Source organism: Oncorhynchus masou, chromosome 27 (genome assembly GCF_036934945.1).
Source record: "Oncorhynchus masou masou isolate Uvic2021 chromosome 27, UVic_Omas_1.1, whole genome shotgun sequence".
NCBI lineage: Eukaryota > Metazoa > Chordata > Actinopteri > Salmoniformes > Salmonidae > Oncorhynchus > Oncorhynchus masou.
This window is the reverse complement of record NC_088238.1, coordinates 33,842,923-33,868,376: the sequence shown is the minus strand read 5'-3', so window position 1 is coordinate 33,868,376 and position 25,454 is coordinate 33,842,923. Positions and strand designations below refer to the sequence as shown.

The 25,454-nt window shown below is 44.5% G+C and overlaps 1 protein-coding gene across 3 annotated transcripts in view; it reads right to left on the bottom strand.

The window, feature by feature from the left end:
* Positions 1–25,454, bottom strand: part of LOC135516057 (cadherin EGF LAG seven-pass G-type receptor 1-like) — a 123,975-nt gene that overhangs the window by 51,328 nt on the left and 47,193 nt on the right. For all 3 annotated transcript variants that reach the window (XM_064940054.1, XM_064940053.1, XM_064940055.1), the window contains exons 2-7: positions 18,484–18,652; positions 18,064–18,244; positions 17,465–17,753; positions 15,697–15,919; positions 13,143–13,258; positions 11,793–11,881 (exon numbers count right to left, since the gene is read on the bottom strand). In XM_064940054.1, the coding sequence (XP_064796126.1) occupies positions 11,793–11,881; positions 13,143–13,258; positions 15,697–15,919; positions 17,465–17,753; positions 18,064–18,244; positions 18,484–18,652 (1,067 nt within the window). The remainder of the gene's footprint in view (positions 1–11,792; positions 11,882–13,142; positions 13,259–15,696; positions 15,920–17,464; positions 17,754–18,063; positions 18,245–18,483; positions 18,653–25,454) is intronic.

Sequence of the window (25,454 nt, the reverse complement as noted above, 5' to 3'; positions counted from 1 at the left end):
ATGACCAGCGAAGAGCCCGGGTCTCAATCCCATTGAGCATGTCTGGGACCTGTTGGATCGGAGGGTGAGGGATAGGGCCATCCCCCCCCCCCCAGAAATAAAGTTGGAAAGGTACTATCTTCTTTTCTACTGTAGGTATGAAATTCAACATTCATGTAATCTGTTGTTGTTTGCGATATTCATAAAAACATATAAAAAATGTAACTGTCCCAATAACTTCCGCGCCCCCCCGCAGTACCATGGATCCCCCGTTGAACGCCCCTGGATTAGAACACAGAGGGAGGGAGGTATGGAGAGAACAAGGAAGTGTGTGATAGACATCAAGAGACAGACAGAGGGAGAGATTGAGAAACAGAGACCGGGAGAGAGGGAAAGTAAAAGAGGGATAGAGGGAGGGAGAGAGGGATGGGAGGAAGAGGCAGTCATGAATGCACGTGGAGACTGGCAGATTTATGACTCACTGTCTAAACATTGGGGGTTTTCTACTACTGTAACTCACAAGTAGACACACACACACTACGCTTAGCTCATCATGTCCTGGTGTTATGCATACACCGTGCTGGAACCAATACAGCTGGAGAGGTTTGGAAGGCCCACGTTTTAATCCTTCACACAATCCATTTAATGTTGCCATCTTTAATACATTAATCCCAATTAATCTCTCCTATTAGCAAGTCAACTATCCCAAAGTATCCTTATTATCACTCAGAGGAAATCAAATTGATGAGATTAACAGTTAAAGAGAGAGTATCATCCACACTGACAGAAAGCACCCAACTCCTAATCTTGCCAACATCAATTAGAATTCTAGCCATTAAGCTTCAGTCCCTCGACATTTGAGTGACAGCTATCAAGATGCACACATAGCAGAGCGAGAGAGCAATGACGAGGTGTGCATACAGTATCTGAAAAACACCAAAAGAAAGATGCCCAGGGTCACTGCCCATCTGCGTGAACGTGCAAGCCAAACGTGGTCCCCGATAATTGCGTACTATATATGTGACATAGTACGCAATTATCGGGGACCACGTTTGGCTTGTGAGAGCTACTGGCTAAAAAGTATACAAAAGCACCAGATAATCTCTTTAATCCTGCTGCTCCTATTTGCTCCCTTGGTCACACGACCAGCCCTATAAGAGAAAATATGTCAGCGGGGAAAGAGATCCATCTCTGTGTCAGGGCCATTCTGACTGGTGATTGGCTGAAATCTGACTCCTCACTTCACAATAAACACCTCCATTCGAACCCGTCCTGTGCTGAGCGCTACAGTAGGTGCTTGTAGCTCATGGTGCGCAGCGCTCCTGCAAGATTCCCTGTAACTGTTTGAGAGGCTGCAGCATAGAGAGATGTCGACGAACACAAACACACAGGTTTAATCGGTAAGCATTGTGTTTTCAGTGAAGGAAAATGTAGCTACAGTGAAATGAATGGAAATCAAATGGAAACCCACGACAAGAAGTGAAGTAACTCTGTTAAAGAATGGAGTCTGTAAAGCAGGGATCATCAACTAGATTCAGCCGCGGAACGATTTTTACTTTAGGGGAAGGTTGGGGTGCCGGAACATGTTTACAAGTCATTTGTAGACTGCAAATTGACGGCAAGAAGCCCATACAGATATAATGTTTGACTAAAACATAATCATCTTAAACCTTGCTTACATTTGCACACAATCAATCAATCATCTCTCTATTATCTCTATTATGGGTGGGAATTCTTGAGAACAGATATCTTTTTAAAAAATCACTTGGAGCTGACTGGTGTTTATCCAGTCTTTTATGTCCCGTCCCACCCCCCAATTTTGTATTTTTGTGCATAATTTTTGGCCTAAAAAAAACTTGGGGGTCCAAATAAAAGCACCCGCGGGCCGAATCTAGTTGGGGAACCCTGCTGTAAAGACATGCAAACCTGTGAGACACTCGACAACATGTTGGATAACACACTATGGACTAGAACCAAACTAACCATAGAACCACCGCAAGACTAGACCACAACTAGAGCAAGACCAGAGACCAGACTAGAGCCAGACTAACCCCAAGACTACTCCTACCACCAGTACTTGCAGTACTAGAACTAACACCAGTGCTAGAGCTAAGACACTAGAGGCCATGCTACTGTACCTCCTTGTGTGTCAGCTCCAGCCAGGCAGTATAAAGAGGGACCCCCAGCACCCCACTGGACCCCAGCAGGTGCAGGCTGTCCTGGGTAGACCATGGGAGAGAGAGGGGTGTGTTAGATCCATTAAGATCTGCAACTAGTGTGTGTGTGTGTGTGTGTGTGTGTGTGTGTGTGTGTGTGTGTGTGTGTGTGTGTGTGTGTGTGTGTGTGTGTGTGTGTGTGTGGACTAGTCTAGTGTAAGTGTGTGTGTTTGTCTGTGTCTGCATGACAGGGAGTATGCATGTGTATGCATGTTTGAGAGAAATAGCTTCTGCTCATTTAGATCTCAGTGACTGGATTATTCTGTACGTTCTCGGCTCAGCACTAAAATGCTGAGCCGGATAAATAAAAAAAGTTAGATCAGCTATAACTACAGGTATATCAGCTAATATAGTGAACCACAAATATTATCTCCCTACAAAACCAATAACTATAGTGGATATGACTCCCATTTTAAAATACACATTTAACAGTGCCTTGCGAAAGTATTCGGCCCCCTTGAACTTTGCGACCTTTTGCCACATTTCAGGCTTCAAACATAAAGATATAAAACTGTATTTTTTTGTGAAGAATCAACAACAAGTGGGACACAATCATGAAGTGGAACGACATTTATTGGATATTTCAAACTTTTTTAACAAATCAAAAACTGAAAAATTGGGCGTGCAAAATTATTCAGCCCCCTTAAGTTAATACTTTGTAGCACTACCTTTTGCTGCGATTACAGCTGTAAGTCGCTTGGGGTATGTCTCTATCAGTTTTGCACATCGAGAGACTGAAATAGTTTTATATCTTTATGTTTGAAGCCTGAAATGTGGCAAAAGGTCGCAAAGTTCAAGGGGGCCGAATACTTCGCAAAGGCACTGTAACTCACTCAGAGTTTATGATCATGAGTCCAGCTGTGAGCAGTGAACAGAGCCTTCTTAACTGTTCTGAGGTGCTAGCACTGATGACAAAGTCTGCCTTTGAGCTCTGGAGTAATGAGCATCAAGACATCACAAAGAATAACAATATGGCTTCCTTTAAAACACTCCCCTAAGAGACATAGACTGGCTTTAACCTAGAAAACATACATTTAACCCCTCAGACATTTAACCCCCCCCCCCCCCACACACACACACACACACACACACCTATGCCCCCACTCCACACCCCTACAGGGGTCTCCACCTGGGTGTTGGAACGCATAACGCCCACCCCAGAGTCCAGTTATCTGTTGGGGGATAAATCTCACTGTGAGTAGATAGATCATCCCCACTACCACACTACCCCTCCATCATCTCTCTGCACTGTTTGCATAGAAATTATCATTCGTAGAGCAGAGACACACAGAGAAACAGAGACACTGTATATCACACTGGCTGTCCTGGGTAAAAGTGCTTACTGAAACACAAGCAAATCCCTCTGCCATAACACTAGCTGATCTGCTTGGTAGAGCTAGCACGGCTGAGGTAATAAGAGAAAACTGGAGGGTGAGAGAGGAGAGAGAGAGCAGGCAAACACTGTGTTGTCCTGTGAGAATGACCCAGCAGGGGGTCCAGTGAGGCTAGACCTGTTTGTGGAGCCTGGTCACAGATCTGCTACTACTGTGTATAGCCAACTCGCACGTTCACTGCCTGTGCTACTACCTGTGGTCCTAGGACAGTGGTTCCCAACCAGGGGTACAAGGACCCATGTGGGTACTTGGCTTATCCACAGGGGGTAATTGAAGAAGACTCATGAGACCATAGACCTACTGGTAAAATGCACATGAGGGGGTACTTCAGGCAATTTATGCCGAAACTTAAGCCGGTTTGTATGCGCCAATAAATATTCCGATCAATGCAGAAATAAAGTGATACTTTTTCTTGAAAAAAGGAATTCCATGTGACAGTTGAGTCACGGTAATCTCCTCTTATGCACTCTGGATATTGCATTGGTACTACCCAACTCACTAACGACCATCAGGTCTCTAATGGTCTGGTGCTCGCTGCTCTATTGTCTCTCGAACCACTCTGACATCACATCAAACCCTTATCATCAAAACAGTGTCATGCTTTTAAAACTCACCTCACTGTGAATGAACAAGTTAAACAATGAAGTTCAACAACAGGTGGAAACTGAGCGGAAAACATGTTTGTTGTTTGAAAGCCCAACACAGCGAAAGGTGATGATTCATTCAAAACCCCCATATACATATTAGATCTTATGCATAGGCCTATATATATATATATATATATATATATATATATATATATATATATATATATATATATATATATTGCCTACCACATTTACATTTTATGCATGAGCTAGGCGATCCTGTTGGTTCATTGATTGTACAGGGTTAGCCTACAATTATAGTGAATTTTTATTTGATTTTGAATAGCCTAGCAATGGGGCATTTTTTACATTATTGTCACGCCCTGGTTGTATTATATTGTGTTTGTCTTCATTTATTTGGTCAGGCCAGGGTGTGACATGAGTTTATTGTGGTGTGTTTTGTCTTGGGGTTTTGTGGGGTGTTGGGTGTGTGGCTTAGTGGGGTTATCTAGCAAAGTCTCTGGCTGTCTGGAGTGGTTCTCAATCAGAGGCAGGTGTTTATCGTTGTCTCTGATTGGGAACCATATTTAGGCAGCCATATTCTTTGAGTATTTTGTGGGTGATTGTTCCTGTCTCTGTGTTTGTTGTCACTAGATAGGCTGTATAGGTTTTCACGTTCCGTTTGTTTTTTCGTTGTCATTAAACATTTATCAAAAATACCACGCTGCATTTTGGTCCGCTTCTCCTTCACCAGACGAGAACCGTTACAATTATTATAATTAATAGGCTGACACATTACCTTTAGCTACAGAATATCTTACCACCATGCGTTTCCATCTCCTCCGCTCTCTCCTCCTTTCTAGAGTGTGCAGAGAGAGGGGCTGTCAACAGTTTAATGAAATGTTTCGTTGTGAAAACATGTTACTATTGATGTTCCCAAACCGATTTCACTTTGTTTACCAAATTAAGCACTGGGTAGCTGCAGGAACAGGGTTGGAGAGCTCATGGCATTCAGAATTCTGGCAGAATATCACCTGTCGCTTATCGAGAGGATACATGCTCTTCAAACAGTGGTTGATGGGTGGAGTGAAATAACAGGCAAAGACTACCTGGCATAATGGAAAAAACAAACCCATTCGCTAAGACATTGTAAGGTTTGTATTATTCACAGCTTAAGTTTCCAAATATCTCTAAAACTAGCCCATGGGACCTGTTTCAAGTGATTACTTTTACGCTCAATATAGACACTTCATATTGCCACTCGCTCCCGAATGGGAAAAATATCCTTTCTATTTTATTCAGCTAAATTTGATTATATTCTCCTTAATATAAAAACATAACAATATATAATAATGGCACGGGACATACAATGAGGGAAAAAAGTATTTGATCCCCTGCTGATTTTGTACGTTTGCCCACTGACAAAGAAATGATCAGTCTATAATTTTAATGGTAGGTTTATTTGAACAGTGAGAGACAGAATAAGAACAACAAAAAATCCAGAAAAATGCATGTCAAAAATGTTATAAATTGATTTGCATTTTAATGAGGGAAACAAGAATTTCATCCCCTCTGCAAAACATGATTTAGTACTTGGTGGCAAAACCCTTGTCGGCAATCACAGAGGTCAGACGTTTCTTGTAGTTGGCCCCCAGGTTTGCACACATCTCAGGAGGGATTTTTCCCCACTCCTCTTTGCAGATCTTCTCCAAGTCATTAACGTTTCGAGGCTGACGTTTACACCACAGTGATACTTCCTTCCCAGACAATCATCCTTCTGAGAGATGACGTGACATCATAATCATCAAAACCTGAACAGTCCAAGAATATCCCTCTCTTTCTCTTTGTGTGTTTCCTGTTTAGCTCTCTCTGTGTGTGTGTGTGTGTGTGTGTGTGTGTGTGTGTGTGTGTGTGTGTGTGTGTGTCTTGTGCCAACTCCTCTTGCTGTCCTTGAGAAGTCGCTGCTCTACATCCAAAATAAAGTGGGAATTTCAAAAATGTCTCCTATTGTGTGAAATCTTCAATAGGGACGGCACCCCCGCCCTGCATGAGTCTACCCACCACACACACCACCGTAAATCACCTTCCACAATGCAAGTGTTTCTGTTACCATTGTGGCCCAATGCCCCTCATAGCCCATCCCCTTGTGTCCTCTGAACTATGGTTTTGGTGAGAAAGAGGAATGGGTGCGTGCAGGGGCACCCCTGCACCCTCGGTCCCTGACCCCATAACTCAGAGCAGACTGTTAGGGGCTGTTTGGCGTGACTGGGCCTCTCCACTCTGATTTGGACGACCCTTAATCTAACCAGTGCCTTGAGAAGTCTTGAATAGGCCATAAAAATAACATAGGCTGTGCCCCAAATGGCATTGCATTCCCTACAAAGTGCACTATGTTTTCCCAGGCCTATAGAGCTCTGGATAAAAGTAGTGCACTGTGTATGGAATAGGATGCCACGTGGAAAGCAGACATAGAGAATCCCTTTATAAGTTCTCCAAGGCTCTGATGTAGAAAGTGATAGGTCTTCTGAGCTTAGTCTGGCTTTAGATGAAGGCCTGGATGCAATCTGGACTGTCAGGGCCAGGTTTGGCTGTTCTAAATCTGACTGGGGTGAGGTATAACATAAGGTGACAGCGTGCTTGGTTGTGGTAGCCTCTTCCTAAATTTAAGGAATTTCAGCCAATTAGTGGACAGCAAGGTTATTATAGTGTTTTTATATCTATTCATTTTTTGATTTTTATTTGAAATTATGATTTGCCCATTTTTATTTGGTTTTATTTATTATTTATTTGGTATAAAAATATGTATATTTTCTTTTTATATTTGGTTTTAGTATTAGGGATAGAAAGCATGCGTGGGAGGCTAGTTTTTTGTGAAATGTTTTGTGTTTTGTGTCACTTCTTGCAACTGGGGGCAGGAATACATAAGGTGATTTTGGTTGATTATTAGGTCAAATCTCGTCGTGACTTAGATTTATTAAAAGGAATAGCGTACAGACTGGAGCAAAAAAAGATGTCGGAAGGAAACTTTTGCTCGCGTATGTTTACACCAATCCAGCGCTTTTTAACTTTAGTAGTACATGTAAGAAGAAGCTAGTTAGCTACCTAGCCATTTCTTTCCGTTAGCTACTGATAACTAGTGATAGTGATCAAAGAATGTGTACACACTGACCAGATACTGGACTGACCACTCTAACAATGGGAATAATTGTCGGCAAAGGAGGTTGGATCAGGCGGGGACATTCTAGCCAATGAGAGGGCAGATACGCATTTGATCCACAGGCACAACTCTGATACAAAAGAGTTCTTCTCAAAGTTATATCAGTACATTCAAAGCAACCTAAACAATACAGCTATTTTATCAAGTAATGGACCTGAGGACAGTCAGACCTGTTCCCGAAAAGGCCTGTGGAAAAAATAGACCCAAACATGCCCATTCAGAACCGAGAGTAGAAAGAGAGAGAGAGAAAAAGGAGCCAGCTCCATCAATAAATGAGAGATATTGACCAAATGATCCGTGTCCTTAAAAACTGCCAATGACAAATAAAATCAAAAACAATTAGTTGTGTTTTGATGTGTAGCATATTCAAAATGTTATAGCCTATTGTTTGTATTGATTATTACTTCCCTAAAACAATAATTGTCCACCTTACGGTTAAGCTGTCTAAGATTTGAGCAATAAATGCATCAGGGCATTGCATGAATATGCTATACATTCGGAATGTATTCAGACCCCTTCCCTTTTTCCATTGTTACATTACAATCTTATTCTAAAATGGATGAAATTATTTATTTTTCTCATCAATCTTCACACAATACCCCAGTGAAAACAAGTTTTTTGAAATGTTCTTGTCCATTAAAATAACATCACATTGATCAAAAATCCAGTGTAGACATGTTGTAAATGACTATTGTAGCTGGAAACGGCAGATTTCTTATGGAATATCTACATAGGCATATAGAGTCTCATTATCTGCAACCATCACTAATGTGTTCCAATGGCACGTTGTGTTAGCTAATCCAAGTCTATCATTTTAAAAGGCTAATTGATCATTAGAAAACCCTTTCACAATTATGTTAGCACAGCTGAAAACTGTTGTTCTGATTAAAGAAGCAATAAAACTGGCCTTTAGACTAGTTGAGTATCTGGAGCATCAGCATTTGTGGGTTCGATTACAGGCTCAAAATGGCCAGAAACAAAGTACATTCTTCTGAAACTCATCAGTCTATTCTTGTTCTGAGAAATGAAGGCTATTCCATGTGAGAAACTGCAAAGAAACTGAAGATCTCGTACAACGCTGTGTACTACTCCCTTTACAGAACAGCAGAAACGGGCTCTGACCAGAATAGAAAGAGGAGTGGGAGGTCCTGGTGCACAATTGAGAACAAGACAAGTACATTAGAGTGCATTGTTTGAGAAACAGACGCCTCACAATTCCTCAACTGGCAGCTAAATAGTACCAGTGAAGAGGCGACTCCGCGATGCTGGCCTTCTAGGCAGAGTTCCTCTGTCCACTGTCTGTGTTATTTTGCCCATTTTAATCTTTTCTTTTTATTTGCCAGTCTCAGATATGGCTTTGCAACTGCCTAGAAGGCCAGCATCCCGGAGTTGCCTCTTCACTGTTGACGTTGAGACTGGTGTTTTGCGGGTACTATTTAATTAAGCTGCCAGTTGAGGACTTGTGAGGCGTCTGGAAAGATTTCCACCAGTCTAATGTCCATTACTCGTGTTTCTTAGCCCAAGCAAGTCTCTTTTTCTTATTGGTGTCCTTTAGTCGTGGTTTCTTTGCAGCAATTCGTCCATGAAGGCCTGATTCGCGCAGTCTCTTCTGAACAGTTGATGTTGAGATGTGTCTGTTACTTGAATTCTGTGAAGCATTTATTTGGGCTGCAATCTGAGGTGCACTTAACTCTAAAGAAGTTATCCTCTGCAGCAGAGGTAACCCTTGGTCTTCCTTTCCTGTGGCGGTCCTCATCATTAGCGCTTGATGGTTTTTGCGACCGCATTTGAGGAAACCTTAAAAGTAATTGAAATTTTCCATATTGTCTGAACTTCATGTCTTAAAGTAATGATGTAATGTGCTTATTTGAGCTGTTCTTGCCATAATATGAACTTGGTCTTTTACCAAATAGGGCTATCTTCTGTATACCCCCCTACCTTGTCACAACACAACTGATTGGCTCAAACAGATTCCACAAATTAACCTTTAACAAGGCACATTCCAGGTGACTACATCGTGGGAGAATGCCAGTGTGCAAAGCTGTCATCAAGGCAAACGGTGGCTATTTTGATATGTTTAACACTGTTGGTTAATACATGATTCCATGTGTTATTTCATTGTTTTGTTGAATAAAGAAAAATCCTGGAATGTGTAGGTGTGTCCAAACTTTTGACTGGTACTGTATATATAAAGTAAGAGAAGCCCTTGAGAGATTGAGAGAAAGATCCATGATCCCAACATAAATAAAACTTAGAAAATTGCAACAAACCTGAATAGCGAGTTTCACACAGTCCATTCACACAGTCCCTCTTAAATTAACAGAGGACGGGTCCAATCTATAATACATGTTTAGTTACACCTACCCGACCCAGATCCGAGACAAAAGTCAGAATTTAGGACCGGGTCGGATCTCGGAATTTCAGGTCTGTTGGACTCGTGAAGACCTCTAGTGTGCGTGTGAGCTCGCCCATATGCGTGCGCATGTGTGTGTGTATGCGTTTGGGTTTGTTTTACGCTGCCGACAGAACACTAGTAGCTTAAAGGCGACAAGTCCAGTCATGGGAGAAACTAAACAAGCAAGAAAGAGGAGGATTTGGTTCAGAAACAAGAAATCTGCCCAGACTGGCAATGGCAGGGAAATTAATCACCCGTTCCCATGGTACTATACCCCCACAACACTCGCAGTACAACAAACAGAACAATGAAAACCAACATTCCTTAAGTTTGTACAGTGCAAATAACACTGTGCTTGTATTGAGATGAACGAAGTAGGGAACTGCCTTCAACTGAAATGTGTCTTCCGCATTTAACCATTTAATCTCCTCTGAATCAGAGAGGTTCGGGGGGGCTGCCTTAATCGACATCCACGTCTTCGGCGCCCGGGGAACAGTGGGTTAACTGCCTTGCTCATGGGGCAGAACGACAGATTTTTACCTTGTCAGCTCGGGGATTCAATCCAGCAACCTTTCGGTTACTGGCCCAACGCTCTAACCACAAAGTGCTACATGATATGTCGCTCGTTAACAATAACCATTCTCTTTAGAACTGGTTCCTATTGAGAAAGGTTGGGATTTGTCCTAAATACACCAATGACAACAGCCATGCTGCTCTAAAGAACATCTTTATCTATTTACATTTCTGAGACCAAATGCTTGTCAGTGCCAGCATGACTGGTAGAAATAAGGCTAGTTGATAGGTAGTGTAACAAAATGCTAGATTGTTTTCTGCAATCCTGGCAAAGTCAGAACAGAGGCAGATCCTCTTTAAGAGGGGGCTGAACAAAACTATACGTACAGTGGGGTCCAAAATTTGTGTAATTCATTTTGGACTTCACTGTACGTACGTACGTACACACACACACACACACACACACACACACACACACACACACACACACACACACACACACACACACACACACACACACACACACACACACACACACACACACACACACACACACACACACACACACTGTCAGACAATCAGACAGCCAGACACTGGATGTCTCTAAAACCTGCTAGGAGGGAATCAAAGACAGGCAGGAAATAAAGAAACCGGTGTCTTTTGTGACAAAAATGTATGAGGTTATTCTAAAGCTTCAACACAAGGCTCATGCCTTCCAGGTAACATATGCTCTTTGGAAAAGAGTCTAAAAGTCTGCGCTAAGAAACTCTCATGCTCAGAGAAGCATAATCTATAATATAAGTTTGAATTAGATGAGGTAGATGTTGTCAGCCTGCTATTGTAATTCCATGGGCCCGAGGCCATGGAAGTTTGTGGGAAAATAACACCCAGCAATTTACTGTCATAATATATACCTTTGGTGGTGAATTTGATCCACACTATGAAATAAGCATTATAATGCTCCTTACGATTGGCTTTCATACAGAGGGTAAGGAAAATAACAGCCGTGTTTCACCCTGTTCCAACAGTTCACATGTAATAAAATTATGGTTAACTCAGACACACACACACGACTCATACAATCTTCATGATACAATCATGATCATTATGATTCAAATGTATGTAGTTCTGTCCTCGAGCTGTTCTTGTCTATTGATGTTCTGTATTATGTCGTTTCTTTGTGTGGACCCCAGGAAGAGTAGCTGCTTTTGCAACAGCTAATGGGGATCCTGATAAAATACCAAATATGAATATGGTACTTAAGTGTAGTCACACTTTACTTCGATGGTCCATAATAAATGATCGAAAGGTGGCCAAAACATCAACAGACTATCAACCAGGTTATCTGAGTAGGTGAACATGACAGGTGCGCAGACTTCTCCACTGAGGTGTCCATTATATTTGTCTTCAACATATGTTTACAGTTTCTATGTACAGCAACAAACAAGCCAGACGAGACAGCGAGATAAACACGGTGTAGCGGTGTCTTACCTTGTTGTAGTAGTGCAGCTGGACAGAGTGCCACTGGCCGTCACTGACCCCACCGGGAACAAAGGGATGGACCACGGTCTTTGACTCTCCTGGAGGAGGGAAAGAAAGTGATGAGGAGAGAGGGAAAGAGGGAGAGAGGAACGATAGGAAAGACAAGAGAGATGAAAAGAGGCTGTGGTTAATTCAACACCATATTGTCTGTTGAATGTACATAACCTTGCATGCCAGGCCTATAGGCTCTACTTTAATAGGGTGATAAATGTCTCCTATTATAGTAGTGCCATCGTACGACACTACTAATAAACAATACATGATTTACAACATGCATTATTTTAAAAAAAAACATTTTTACAGTCCCTACGTACGTCAAAGTTCAAATCAACGTAAGGAAACCTACTTCTCTCCTCCATTCATTCATGAAGCTAAAACATGTAACTCCAACATGGGGAAATAAAAACGCAGCCAGACTCACAAGGCCAGTCAGCTCACACAGTCATCATAAATCACACTCACTGTAAGAACACCAGGCTTTTCCCCAACCGTATCGATGGTTCTCATTCACAACGTCTGCAGAGCAACAATCACACCGGATTTACCCGGGGCTTTTACTGATTGTTTACCAAGGGCAGGAGCTCCCCTGGAAGAACTTACCCACTGACTCAGTCAGCAGTAACGCAACACCGTAGCTGTGTTACACAGAGCCATTAGTCATGGTGTTTAGCAGTCTTTATCAGAAAAACGCAATGACTTCTGCAGTACGACGTTGCCTTTTCTCGTTGGCTGTGTGGTATAAACTCCAGGGCTCCCTAGGCAATGGCAGTGAGACACACTCGGCGTAGTGGATTCAACAAGAGCTGTGTTTGTTTGCGTGCGTATTGGTGTTTGAGCCAGAGGAAGCAGTGGCCCAGTCTTTGCTCCTCTGTTTATGAGCGTGTGTGAGCGGGGCTGAGCAGGGCTAAGGTGTAAGTAGGTCTTTATGGCTTGTTAAGTGTCTATACTGTCATGAATCAGTCAGCCCAGGCTCTGTTACTGGGGGAAGCAGCTGCTATCTGACCACAGGAAAACACTCATTCCTTTCACACAGCCAAAGTCAATGCATCTCTAGGTTTAACAGCACAGCAGCACAGCCAGACAACTGACAGGACACATTCTAACGAAATCCTGGAACTGTTTGTTTCACACTGATAAGAGTGTTTACCAAGGTTTGTGAAAGCCACATTAATGAAATCATTACAGCGGAGTTGATTAATCAAGCTAGTGTTAATACAAACAACTTGAAAGTCATTTTCCAGCTCTTTGTGTGAGCATGATTATTTGTTACTGTGGACACACACACTGCCGCCCTCTCACCTGCAGAGAAGGTGAGTTGGATCTGTTCCTCGATAATCTCCAAAGCGATAAAGTCGTGCTTCTCGTTAAATCTCCCATTGTACAGCAGCAGGGCATTCCTCTCTCTGGTGGCAAACCTGGGGACAAGATGGACACAGGGTCAAACTTTTATTGTAAAAGTCACATTTGGTGGCGAAATGGCACCCATTCAAATCCGACATATCAAATATGGATAGCCAAATGATTTATTTTTGTGAACGAATATTCATTAGATTTTTACAGTATGTGGCATAGTTAGACTGTCACAGAGTCTGTGTACCGAATCCAAACTGCCAGATAAGATACACTATATAAACAAAAGTATGTGGACACCCCTTCAAATGAGTGGATTTGGCTATTTCAGCCACATCCATTGCCGACAGGTGTACAAAATTGAGCACACAGCCATGTCATCTCCATAGACTAACATAGGCAGTAGAATGGCCTTACTGAAGAGCTCAGTGACTTTCAACGTGGCACCGTCATAGGATGCCACCTTTACGAACAAGTCAGTTTGTCAAATTTCTGCCCTGCTAGAGCTGCCCCAGTCAACTGTAAGTGCTGTTATTGTGAAGTGGAAACATCTAGGAGCAACAAAGTGGTAGGCCATACAAGCTCACAGTACGGGACCACCGAGTCCTGAAGCACGTAGCGCGTAAAAAATAATTTGTCCTCGGTTGCAACACTCACTACCTAGTTCCAAGCTGCCTCTGGAAGCAACGTCAGTACAAGAACCGTTCGCCGGGAGCTTCATGAAATGGGTTTCCATGGCCAAGCATGCCAAGCATCTGCTAGGGTGGTGAAAAGCTTGCAGCCATTGAACTCTGGAGCACTGAAAACATGTTCTCTGGAGTGATGCATCACACTTCCCTATCTGGCAGTCCGGTGGATAGTGCCAACTGTAAAGTTTGGTGGAGGAGGAATAATGGTCTGGGGCTGTTTTTCATGGTTCGGGCTAGGCCTCTTAGTTCCAGTGAAGGGAAATCTTAACGCTACAGCATACAATGACATTCTAGACAATTATGCGCTTCCAACTTTGTGGCAACAGTTTGGGGAAGGCCCTTGTCTGTTTCAGTATGACAATGCCCCCGTCCATGAAACAAGATCCATACAGAAATGGTTTGTCGAGATCAGTGTGGAAGAACTTGACTGGCCAGCACAAAGCCCTGACCTCAACCCCATAGGACACCTTCGGGATGAATTGGAACGTTGACTGTGAACCAGGCCTAATCGCCCAACATCAGTGCCCAACCTCACTAATGCTCTTGTGGCTGAATGGAAGCAAGTCCCCGCAGCAAAGTTCCAACATCTAGTGGAAAGCCTTCCCAGAAGATTAAAGGCTTTTATAGCAACTAATGGGGGGACCAAATCCATATTAATGCCCATGATTTTGGAATGAAATGTTCCAAAATCATGGGCATTAAGGTGTCCACATACTTTTGGTCGCGTAGTATATATGAAAGGTGGGATTTGGGGTTGGAGAAGTGTGTAAGGAAGGGGTGAGAAATTACTGATGAAGAAAAGAGGAAGAGAGACTTGAAGAACAGTGGTCTAGAGACAGGAAGGAGGAAGTAGATGCCCTGCCCTGGTGGCCCATCTCCCTGTTAACCCCTGCCATAGTGTGTGTGTGTTTGTCTGCCTGTGTATGCTATGAGGGGCACAGAGGGCACAAGAGTCAGACACCAGATGCCAGCAGGGCAGTGGGAGGTGCAGAGGGGGGCAGGGGGGCAGGAAGACACAGCCGATAAAAGAAAACAGTGATAAGAGTACCTCATCACAGGGAGCTTCCTGTTTTCACCCTGTTCTACCGCTTCTCACCGACACACACTCTGCTTTTCACATCAACCCACTTTTATGATCCTCACCCCACCTAGAAATTCAAATGGGACTAGCAACAGATCTGATACAATATTTACACTATTGTGCAAGTGCACTAGTTTTGACCAGAGCCACATAGGGCTGCCTCATAGAATGTAGTTTACTATAGGTTATGGTCCGGGAATATGGAGTCATTTGAGAGACAAAGAACTTGACTTGCATTCCCATTTCTGTGTTCCTGCCTTGACTAAAATGGTTATGAAACCATTATAAAATGGTTATATTTTCCTATACGGCAGTTTCAACAGATTCGAGTGTGAACACACACACACACACACACACACCCCTCTCATGTGTTTAATATAAGCGGTTTTGGTGTCAGCTCCGACACAATAAAGATGTCTCTACATGCCCCACTGAACTGGTACACTGAACTGAGTGAAGTGTGTTTGTTTGTGCAACCCTCCTTGTACCAAATTGCATGTCGCTCTGTTAACACACCTAGTCTGTGTAGCCGTGTGTGTGTGTGAGGTGAACATCGACAGGAGATGAGAGAAGAGACGGTAAATGGGGAGAATAGTACAATTGATTCAGCTAGAGAATGAGGGGGTAGACATAGATGGGGAGCTGAGACAGACAGACAGGGAGAGAGAGAGAGAGAGAGAGAGAGAGAGAGAGAGAGAGAGAGAGAGAGAGTAAATGGTTTCCAAGTACTCACATGAATGAGACAGTAAAGTGGAACCTCTGTCGCAGTCCTCTGAAGGTGATGAAGGACCGACCAGGGAAGGACCTGGTGGTCATCTCACAGTAAGGCTTCTCGTACTCTCCCGGGGGACACTGGCACATGAACCCCCCCACCAGCAGGTCCACACATTTCCCCCCGTTCTTACACACCCCCGGGACACACCGCCCCGACCGGGCGTTCACCTCACACTGCTCGCCTAGGGAGGAGGGAAGGGAGGAGGGAGACGGTAAGGTTTAAGAGTGATATACACAGCCGGTCAGACACACACAAAGTCATATTGATAAACTGCATTCCCATTTCCCATTTCTGAGAGACAGAAGACACTGAGCAGACGTCACTGTTTCCATATTGCTCCGCTGAATGGTTCTCATGGAGATTCTAATAATAATAATCACGTTTTATTGTCACATACACCGGATAGGTGCAGTGAAATATGCTCATTTAAAGGGTCAGCCATACTAATACGGCGCCCAAGGAGGAAATTAGGGTTATGGAGACTAACTACTGGTCTGGACATCACCACCACAGATACACAGCTCAGTTTCCCACTGACAGACTGTCTGTCTATGAGACCACAGGAAACTGGCTGACTGGCTCAAGTTTGCATGCCAAAGTGGGCCAGCCTAGGCAGATTCCTGATTCCTCCACTGACAGACTCCCATGGCTCTGACTGGTACTCCATCTCGGAGTCCATCAGTTTCCTTATCTAAGACAGCCACCAACCATTGGCGTCAACTCCAGCTCCAGTGTTGTGTCAACCATCATCCCGACAAAATCTTTCCGGGGGGGGGGGACAGCCAGGTATGCGTGGGATGGAGGGGGGGGCACAGGATGCCAGAACGTCAGATCTCAGACCCTGTCTGGACCCTGGTAATGACTCTTCTCTCTGCGGTATAATCCTTTTTCCCGAGGAGAATTAGGAGGATCTGTTTCCCTGTAATGTGGAAATGATGTGGAAACCCAAGGCAGACACAGTATGCCCCGCTGTCATCGGCCACATAATGGCTCCTGACTAGCTGAGGTTGAACTGTGACCTTCAAAGACTAGGCCCCCCATTGGAGGAGCGGAGAGGTGGAGGATGGTATAATCAGGTAATTACAGCTGATAAGGAAGTGGAGGGAAAGAGAGGAAAGGAGTGGTGGGGTTGTCATTATATTCTACCGGGCCCCATTGTAGGGACAGAGAGACGGAGAGATGTGGTATCACTATCAGATGAAAGCTCCCGTTCAGTTGACCTGCAAACGCCATAATAAAAACGTCACGAGTGCAACTGATATCTCCGACCCTCGACCATCACTCATAGACACAAAGACAGAGTGATAGGAGTAGGGAGTAGGGCCTACTATAGAGTGTACCTGGGGCAGCCAGCTTGACAGCATTCCAACCTCATCTCAAACATAAATCACATTGAGACAGACCACATGCTTTCCCATTTAGTAAAGGGGTCATTTGTAGTTGATGGATCATCAGTGGGTTGGCACATCCTGCTGCTGGCAAACACCAGAGTTGATCTGCAGCCAAAATGATTGCCATGAAATGCGTGCGTCACCCAAATGGGAAGCTACACTCTGATAGTGGATGGGGTGACTTAGAGACCTAGTAAAGTATTAGCCTGGTCCCAGATCTGTTTCTGCTACTTTGCCAACTACTATGGCAATTTCCACACCATTTGGCAAGACCCCACAACAGCTTAAAAAACAGGCTAGCAAAGGATAATACAGCTTAGAGTGGAGCCACTCACCAGTGAAGTCTTCCTGACACTCGCAGGTATAGCCTCCCTCTCGGCTGCGACACTTCCCGTTGTTCCTGCAGGGTCCTGAGTAGCAGAGGTCTATCTCCGTCTCGCAGTAGTCCCCGGTGAAGCCTGCAGGACAGCGGCAGCGCAGACCGTTGATGGGGTGGATGGGCCGGAACAGCACCGTGTCGGAAGAGATGAAGGGCGGGGAGCTGTCAAACTTCAGCACAGACACACACTTCATATAGTTCTCACACGGCTCCCTCAGGCAGATGTTGTCGTCGAAGGGAAGCACCTGGAATGGATACAATTAATCAGGAAATTGCTCAAATCCATGAAATGAAATGGGCAACAGAGTTTGCTGGTTTTCGTTCCTTCCTTCGAATCAGTGGTTGACTTAGATCGGGAACACCTGAGTCGTGTTCATTAGGGCACACCGTAGCTAAACTTTAAAAAAAACAAAAACATTTATTATTCGACAAGTTCAGATAGTACCCTCCAGTTTCTGATAATTTCCTTCAATTTCGTGACAACTGTACATGACCCAGTTCTACAGGAGTGCCTATGGGGTAGGTAGGGGTCGATTTGGGATTCATTCAAATAACCTGTTGTGATGATATTAGCCGGAGCAGGGTGCGGTTCAGGTAGATCTGCTCCTGCAGCTCCTCGGAGGGGAAGTACCTCCCTGGGGGACCCCCTGGCTGCAGCGCCGAGAAGGTCACATTGAGGATGGCACCCCGCACGTCTGTGTCGTTCTGGATATTGAACACAAAGACGGCCTGGCGGCTGGTGGAGAGTAGAGAATAGCGAGTAGAGAGCCTTGTGATCACACAGAGCAGAAATACCGTAGCAGCAACAGAATGCTACACGGACTAACCATGTAGGATTATAACATTTCAATATCTTTCCCCCCCAGAAATCCCAGGTTCGACAGAAATCTCGGTTGGAGGATTATTATTCCGTCCTGATACCGAGAATCTTCCAACCAGGTTTCCTGGAACCCTCAGTAGGAGCAGACACATTACCTGGTGGAGAGCACGGCTGCCACACCCTCCAGGAAGAGGGACAGTAGAGGGGACAGGAAGCGCTCCTGAGACATGTTCTCCAGGCGCACCGTGATGCTGTTGGTCAACATGTCGTCTGTGATTATGGTGACACGCAGGGTGCACAGAGCTGTGACCTGATGGATTCCATCTGAGGAGAGAGGGGGGGGGGGGGGGGTTAAATGGATGAACTACAGAGCAGAGCAACAGTTAAAAGGCGGACCAGAACTACTGTACATAATTGAAGCCATGAAGATGTGCAAAGATTTGTTTAGCATGTAGAAGTGATCATTGTCTAAGTCAGCGTTTCCCAAACTGGGTCCCGGGCCCCGTTTTGGTTTTTAGCCCTAGCACTACACAGCTGAATGAAATAATCACAGCTTGATGATGACTTGGTTATTTGAAGCACCTGTGTAGTGCCAGGGCAAAAAACAAAACGTGCACCCAGGGGGGACGCCAGGACCCAGTTTTGGGAAACGCTGATCTAAGTGGATTTATTGTAGAGCAGAAGTAGAGTCAACCACAGTTCAGCCACATGACAACTGGTGTTGAACTTTGTTGAATAGTTCATTTTTTACCTTTATTTAACTAGGCAAGTCAGTTAAGAACAAATTCTTATTTACAATGACAGCCTACCGGGGAACAGTGGGTTAACTACCTTTTTTAGGGGCAGAACAACAGATTTTTACAGGGATTTGATCTTGCAACATTTTGGTTACTGCCCCAACACTCTAACCACTAGCCTACCTGCCGCCCCACTAGGCTACCTGCTGCCGTTGAATAGTTAATTGACCCGATCAGACATTAAATCAAGTAGACAGTCACTGGTAGGGATATATCATTCGAATACATAAGCATTTTGCCAAACCTGTCCTGTCAATGACAAGAAAGTGTAGGCATTTTTACCCCTCTCGTCCACAAACACACTTTACTTACAAACAGTAAATATCTCAATCCTAACGGATCATTCTCAGAGGAGATCTAGGGTGCATCCCAAATGGCATGGGAAGGACTGGCTTATATTGTCCTGAGTCTCTGCCAGCGTTCAGAGTTAAGTAGGTGTCAGTAGGTCTCGTTGTTGATTCCACCTGATTCAAAGCCACTCCTAAATAATTAAACAAATCTGATGTGTCATTTCAACTTGTGGAACAACTGAAAACTGCTAAGTCTTACTAACCTAAATATCATACACACTGAGTGTACATAACATTATGAACACCCGCTCTTTCCATGACAGACTGACCAGGTGAATCCAGGTGAAACCTATGATCCCTTACTGATGTCACTTGTTAAATCCACTTCAATCAGTGTAGATGAAGGGGAGGAAAAAGGTTAAAGAATACATTTTTGAATCTTGAGACATTGAGACATGGATTGTGTATGTGTGCCATTCAGAGGGTGAATGGGCAAGACAAAAGATTAAGTGCCTTTGAACGGGGTTTATGGTAGTAGGTGCCAGGCACACCAGTTTGTGTCAAGAACTGCAATGCTGCTGGGTTTTTCATGCTCAATAGTTTCCTGTGTGTGTGTATCAAGAACGGTCCACCACCCAAAGGACATCCAGCCAACTTGACACAACTGTGGACCGGCATCCCTGCGGAACGCTTTCGACAACTTGTAGAGTCCATGCCCCGACGAACTGAGGCTGTTCTGAGGGCAAAGAGGGGGTGCAACTCAATATTAGGAAGCTGTTCCTGTTTGGTATACTCCGTGTAGAGCCTTTTTGGCATGGGCCCGTTCGATATAATGCTGGATAATAGGGAGAGAGCTGGCAACTCAAAACTGTTAACTCTAACTGATCCATACAAAGTCTATAGGGCTAGTCTATATGTTCAACACCAAGCATACAGAGAGAGCCTATAGGGCTGTGATGTAGGAGGAGAATGGCCAACAGGTGGCTGCAGCAGTTGAAATACTTTTGAAACGTCTCTGAGTGGGAGATCGGGTTACAGGAGTCTTGTTGAGTCAATGTGAATGCATGTGTGAGAGAGACGGCTGAGGGGCAGGTGCCTTGTCAGTTACTCTCCCCCAAATTAGGTCATTTCTCAGGACCCCTACACCCCTCTCTACCCCTGCCTCCCCCTTCCTATATCCGCTCTCTGCTCCCTCCCCTGTCAGTGCCTCTGTTCATCAGACTGCCTCACACTGTTTATCAGACTGGGTGTTGATACTGTTGTCTCCTCACAGCCTCCTCCTTCTCTCCCTCTTCTCTAAAGTGTTGCCCAGTGTGCCATCACTATCAGACAGAGAAGAGCAAGGCGACCCATGTTTTCCACTCTGTTACACCCACAGTCACCACATATACTTTGAGAGAAGTACACACAAAAGCACCCCCTCCCCATGTGGTCAGACACACACACACACACACACACACACACACACACACACACACACACACACACACACACACACACACACACACACACACACACACACACACACACACACACACACACACACACACACACACACACACACACACACACACACACACACACACACACACACGCACACACACACACACACCACAGAAAGTCGCAATACAGGAGGCAGGTGTTAGAGGTTCCAGTCACCTGTTGAGTGTTGTCATTAAGCCGCGATGAAGTAAGCCCTGACACTAGCTGTTGGCACTCAGCTTAAGACAACAGTACATCTCTAAACCCGTTGCTGTTGAGAGTACAGCTCAAGCCGTCTTGTTTGTGGAATAAATGATGTGTTTGACAAATGTTTCAGCACCGATTCTCAGTGTACTCAAAAGGCAATCTAAGCTATTCACTCACTGAGTAAACTAAGCGGGAAAAGGCCTACTGTATAGGCCATGAAGTACATGCACACAGTCCTGACTCTCTAGGTAAGTTACTATATAGATCCACTGAACCCTCATACTCTTCCCCACACACAATGCTGGGGGAATGAGGGTTGACAACAGGCTAATACAATTTGTTGTTAATTATTTATTTGTATTTAAAAATGTAACCTTATTTTAACTAGGCATGTCAGTTAAGAACAAATTCTTATTTACAATGACGGCCTACTGTCACGACTTCTGCCGAAGTCGGTACCTCGGGCGGTGTTCGGCGGTCGACGTCACCGATCTTCGAGCCATCTCTGATCCATTTTTCATTTTCCATTGGTTTTGTCTTGTCTTCCATCACACCTGGATTCAATCCCATCAATTACATGTTGTGTATTTAACTCTCTGTTTCCCCTCATGTCCTTGTTGGAGATTGTTTGTTTGTATGTTAGTGCTATTATGTGTTGGTGCGCGACGGGTTTTGTACCCATTTTATAATTTTTTGTATATTTTGGTTTTGGAGTTTGTTTGTAGTTCTTATTAAATGACTCCGTTTATACCAAGTTCGTTCTCCTGCATCTGACTTCCCTGCCACCAACACGCACACCTTACACCTAGACCGGTCAAACCTGGACGACGCTGGGCCAATTGTGCGCTGCCCTACGAGCCTCCTAATCACGGCCGGTTGTGATACAGCCTGGGTTCAAACCATGGTGTCTGTACTCTGTAGTGACGCCTCAAGCACTGAGATGCAGTGCCTTAGACCGCCGGAGAACAAGTTTAAATACAGGAAGAGTTTTACTGCCATCTTTTTCCTCTCTTTCCCGTGGCATCCCAAGAGAGAGAGAGAGATGCTATTTATATCCCTGCAGCTGTTCTATTCGGGATCAATGAGAGGGCAACACACACACACACACACACACACACACACACACACACACACACACACACACACACACACACACACACACACACACACACACACACACACACACACACACACACACACACACACACACACACACACACACACACACACACACACACACGCACAAGCACGCACACGCACACGCACACGCACAAGCACACACACACCACACACACACACACACACACACACACACACACACACACACACACACACACACACACACACACACACACACACACACACACACACACACACACACAGGGTGTCCCTGGGCAGATAGCAACCAGTCATCTCTGGGTGTGTCACATTCAGACGCCATGGAAAGTGGAGTTCTCTGAGGGTAAACAGGACTACATGGGAGTGACATGGGAGAAGACAGGACCCGTCCCATAGTGATATGAAACAATGAAGCACCACACACTACATTACAAAGATGCCGCTTACAAGTATATCTGAGTGTGTCACAATGAAATGCCGTGACGAAGGTCTATAGAGTCTGAAACATTGGTGAAATAAGATCCATGACATTTGTTGGAAGCAGTTGGTACAGTTTTCTTGAATATTCCGTGTGTTGCAACTACGATATGCCGAGCATTCATGAACTAGCAATAACCATTAAGATACGAGACTAGTGCTAAAGTCAATAAATTAATACATTATCCAAACAGTAAAACTCATTAGCGTCACAGCGTATCACTCAATGTTTTATTAGTCATCTCAGGCTAAAGAATCCAGACGGTGAACTGCCGTGCTGTAGCAGCGAATGAATCATAGACGCGATGATTGCATATGTGTTTATTGGGTTACTAAAATGCAATAAACCCGCAGTCTGTTTTCCATAGACACAGATCTAGTCAGCAATAACTCCCCCAATCCTAACCAAAAGTGGGACAAACTCCAAACTCGCCATAGGTCAGTGTCTAGGAGCGTCTTGTTTACGAGGCAGGAGGTGCTAAGGCTGTTAACAGACTGGGAGACACCAGCCAGTCCCTGTAGTTTATAAGCCAACTTAACTATGATGGAGTTGGACACTGGGACACTGGGACATTCTACCAAGGTCCCCAGCTGTCACAGTGAGTGACAACACCCTTGTCTATATCACTGACTGCCCCCACCCATCCACCCACCCACCCACCCATTCTGGAGATCGATGACACTGCTGTCACTATCTGTCTGTGGTCTGTGACTGACAGTCACAGAGTGTGGTCATCATGGTGTCGATAAATTGTTTTTCAACTCACAATTCAGGAAGCATGTTAAAATGTTAGTAATGAATTGAAACATTCTCATAGAAACAACAGGTGATTTTCAAGTCAATTGACCGAATTAAAAATGTCAGAAGATGTCAGAAGGTGAATTCACCAATTTGTAAGTCGCTCTGGATAAGAGCGTCTCCTAAATGACTTAAATGTAAATGTAAATGTAAAAATGAAGCGGAGCACAACCCTGGTGGCCACCTACTCCATCCAACAACGACAGCAGTGTTTTCACAGATAACGGAAGAAGCAGAGCGGGTGGTAAAACAAACGACAGACGTCTCATCTGTACGACAGTCGACAGGTTCCCCTCGCAAACCTGTCAACCTCACCTGTGTGAGACAGAGGGGGGATTCAAACCTCCCCCCTACAGCAGGAAGAGAGTGGTATGTTCCGCTCCTAAATCACTATGACAGCGGAAGGAAAGGACAACCTCTGCATTCCACACAAAGACCAATCCTTCCCTGCATTGGTTTGTTTGCAGTGGAAATGTGATTGTTTAAATCATTTTGACATTTACCACAGTCAAATAGGATGGTAATACGAGGAAAAGTGTTGAATCCTTGAAGAAAGCCAACAATTATTACAACAGGCATACTAGACATACAGACTTTTATTTTATTTTACTGGCAACCACGTTTTAATGTGCAATAACATTTTAAAAGGTACAGCGACCAATGAAAACCAGTAAAAACTGAGCCCTATTTAGCAGTCACAAAGCGACCAACTGACCCCTTTCTCGCTCTCCGAACATTCAAATATTTGAATCCCAACAATGATTCCAAACTGACTGTACTTCGACCAATCGGTGTCTAGAGTGATATCAGCACCCCCTTCCCTGTGACACACCTAACCGCCCCTGGCCTATCAGGTACAGAGCAAACAAACAGGTTATTTGACTGTAGAGTCAATCCCACACTCTCACTAACAGTTTGGCTTTCTCATCAATCTGCTCGAGAAAGTGTAATTAATCTCTCTCTCTCTCTCTCTCTCTCTCTCTCTCTCTCTCTGTCTCTGTCTCTCTCTCTCTCTGTCTCTGTCTCTCTCTCTCTCAGACAAACACACACACAGTGAAACTTTTCCCTATAAGAACTTGGTAACTAACTGGGTCCAGGAGAAGGGTTTCTCTCACAGTGTGACCAGACAGACTGGGATGTCAGGATCACATATCAGCGGCCTACAGACATCCTGCTGTCTGTGTGATAAGAAGAACAGGGGAATTCACCTCCTCTACCACAGTGACCATTATATCCTTCAGACTGACAGAACGGAAAGACAATCATACTAGAATCAATCTATCTATCGATTACTCTGGAATTCAACATGCATGACATGAGATGATTGGTTAGGGAAAGTAATAGATTCAATGAGGAGGCGAAGGTTCTTAGCAGTTGCCAAGTGGATGTTTATTATGCGAGCGTGGGGAGGAGAGAAAAGGAGAGCAGGAAACAATGAAACTGTAGCTGACAGAGGTAATCACTGCCAATGATTGGGGATGACTGGGGCATCTGTCTCTCCCTACACACAACTGGCACACACATCAATCACGTCTCCACACACCAACCCACACAACTGGCACACACTTCAATCACGTCTTCACACACAAACCCACACAACTGGCACACACATCAATCACGTCTCCACACACAAACCCACACAACTGCCATAGGCATTATTCAAGGGAGGACAGGAGATACTGCCACCATGGCAAATCATTGTAATAACATTATTAGTGGGCTCCCGAGTGGCACGGTGGTCTAAGGCACTGCTTCTCAGTGCTAGAGGCGCCACTACAGACCCTGATTCGATTCCAGGCTGTATCACAACCGGCCGTGATTGGGAGTCCCATAGGGCGGCGCACAATTGGCCCAGCGTCGTCCGGGTTAGGTTTTGGCCGGGGTAGGCCATCATTGTAAATAAGAATTTGTTCTTAACTGACGTGCCAAGTTAAATAAAGGTTCAATTAAAATAA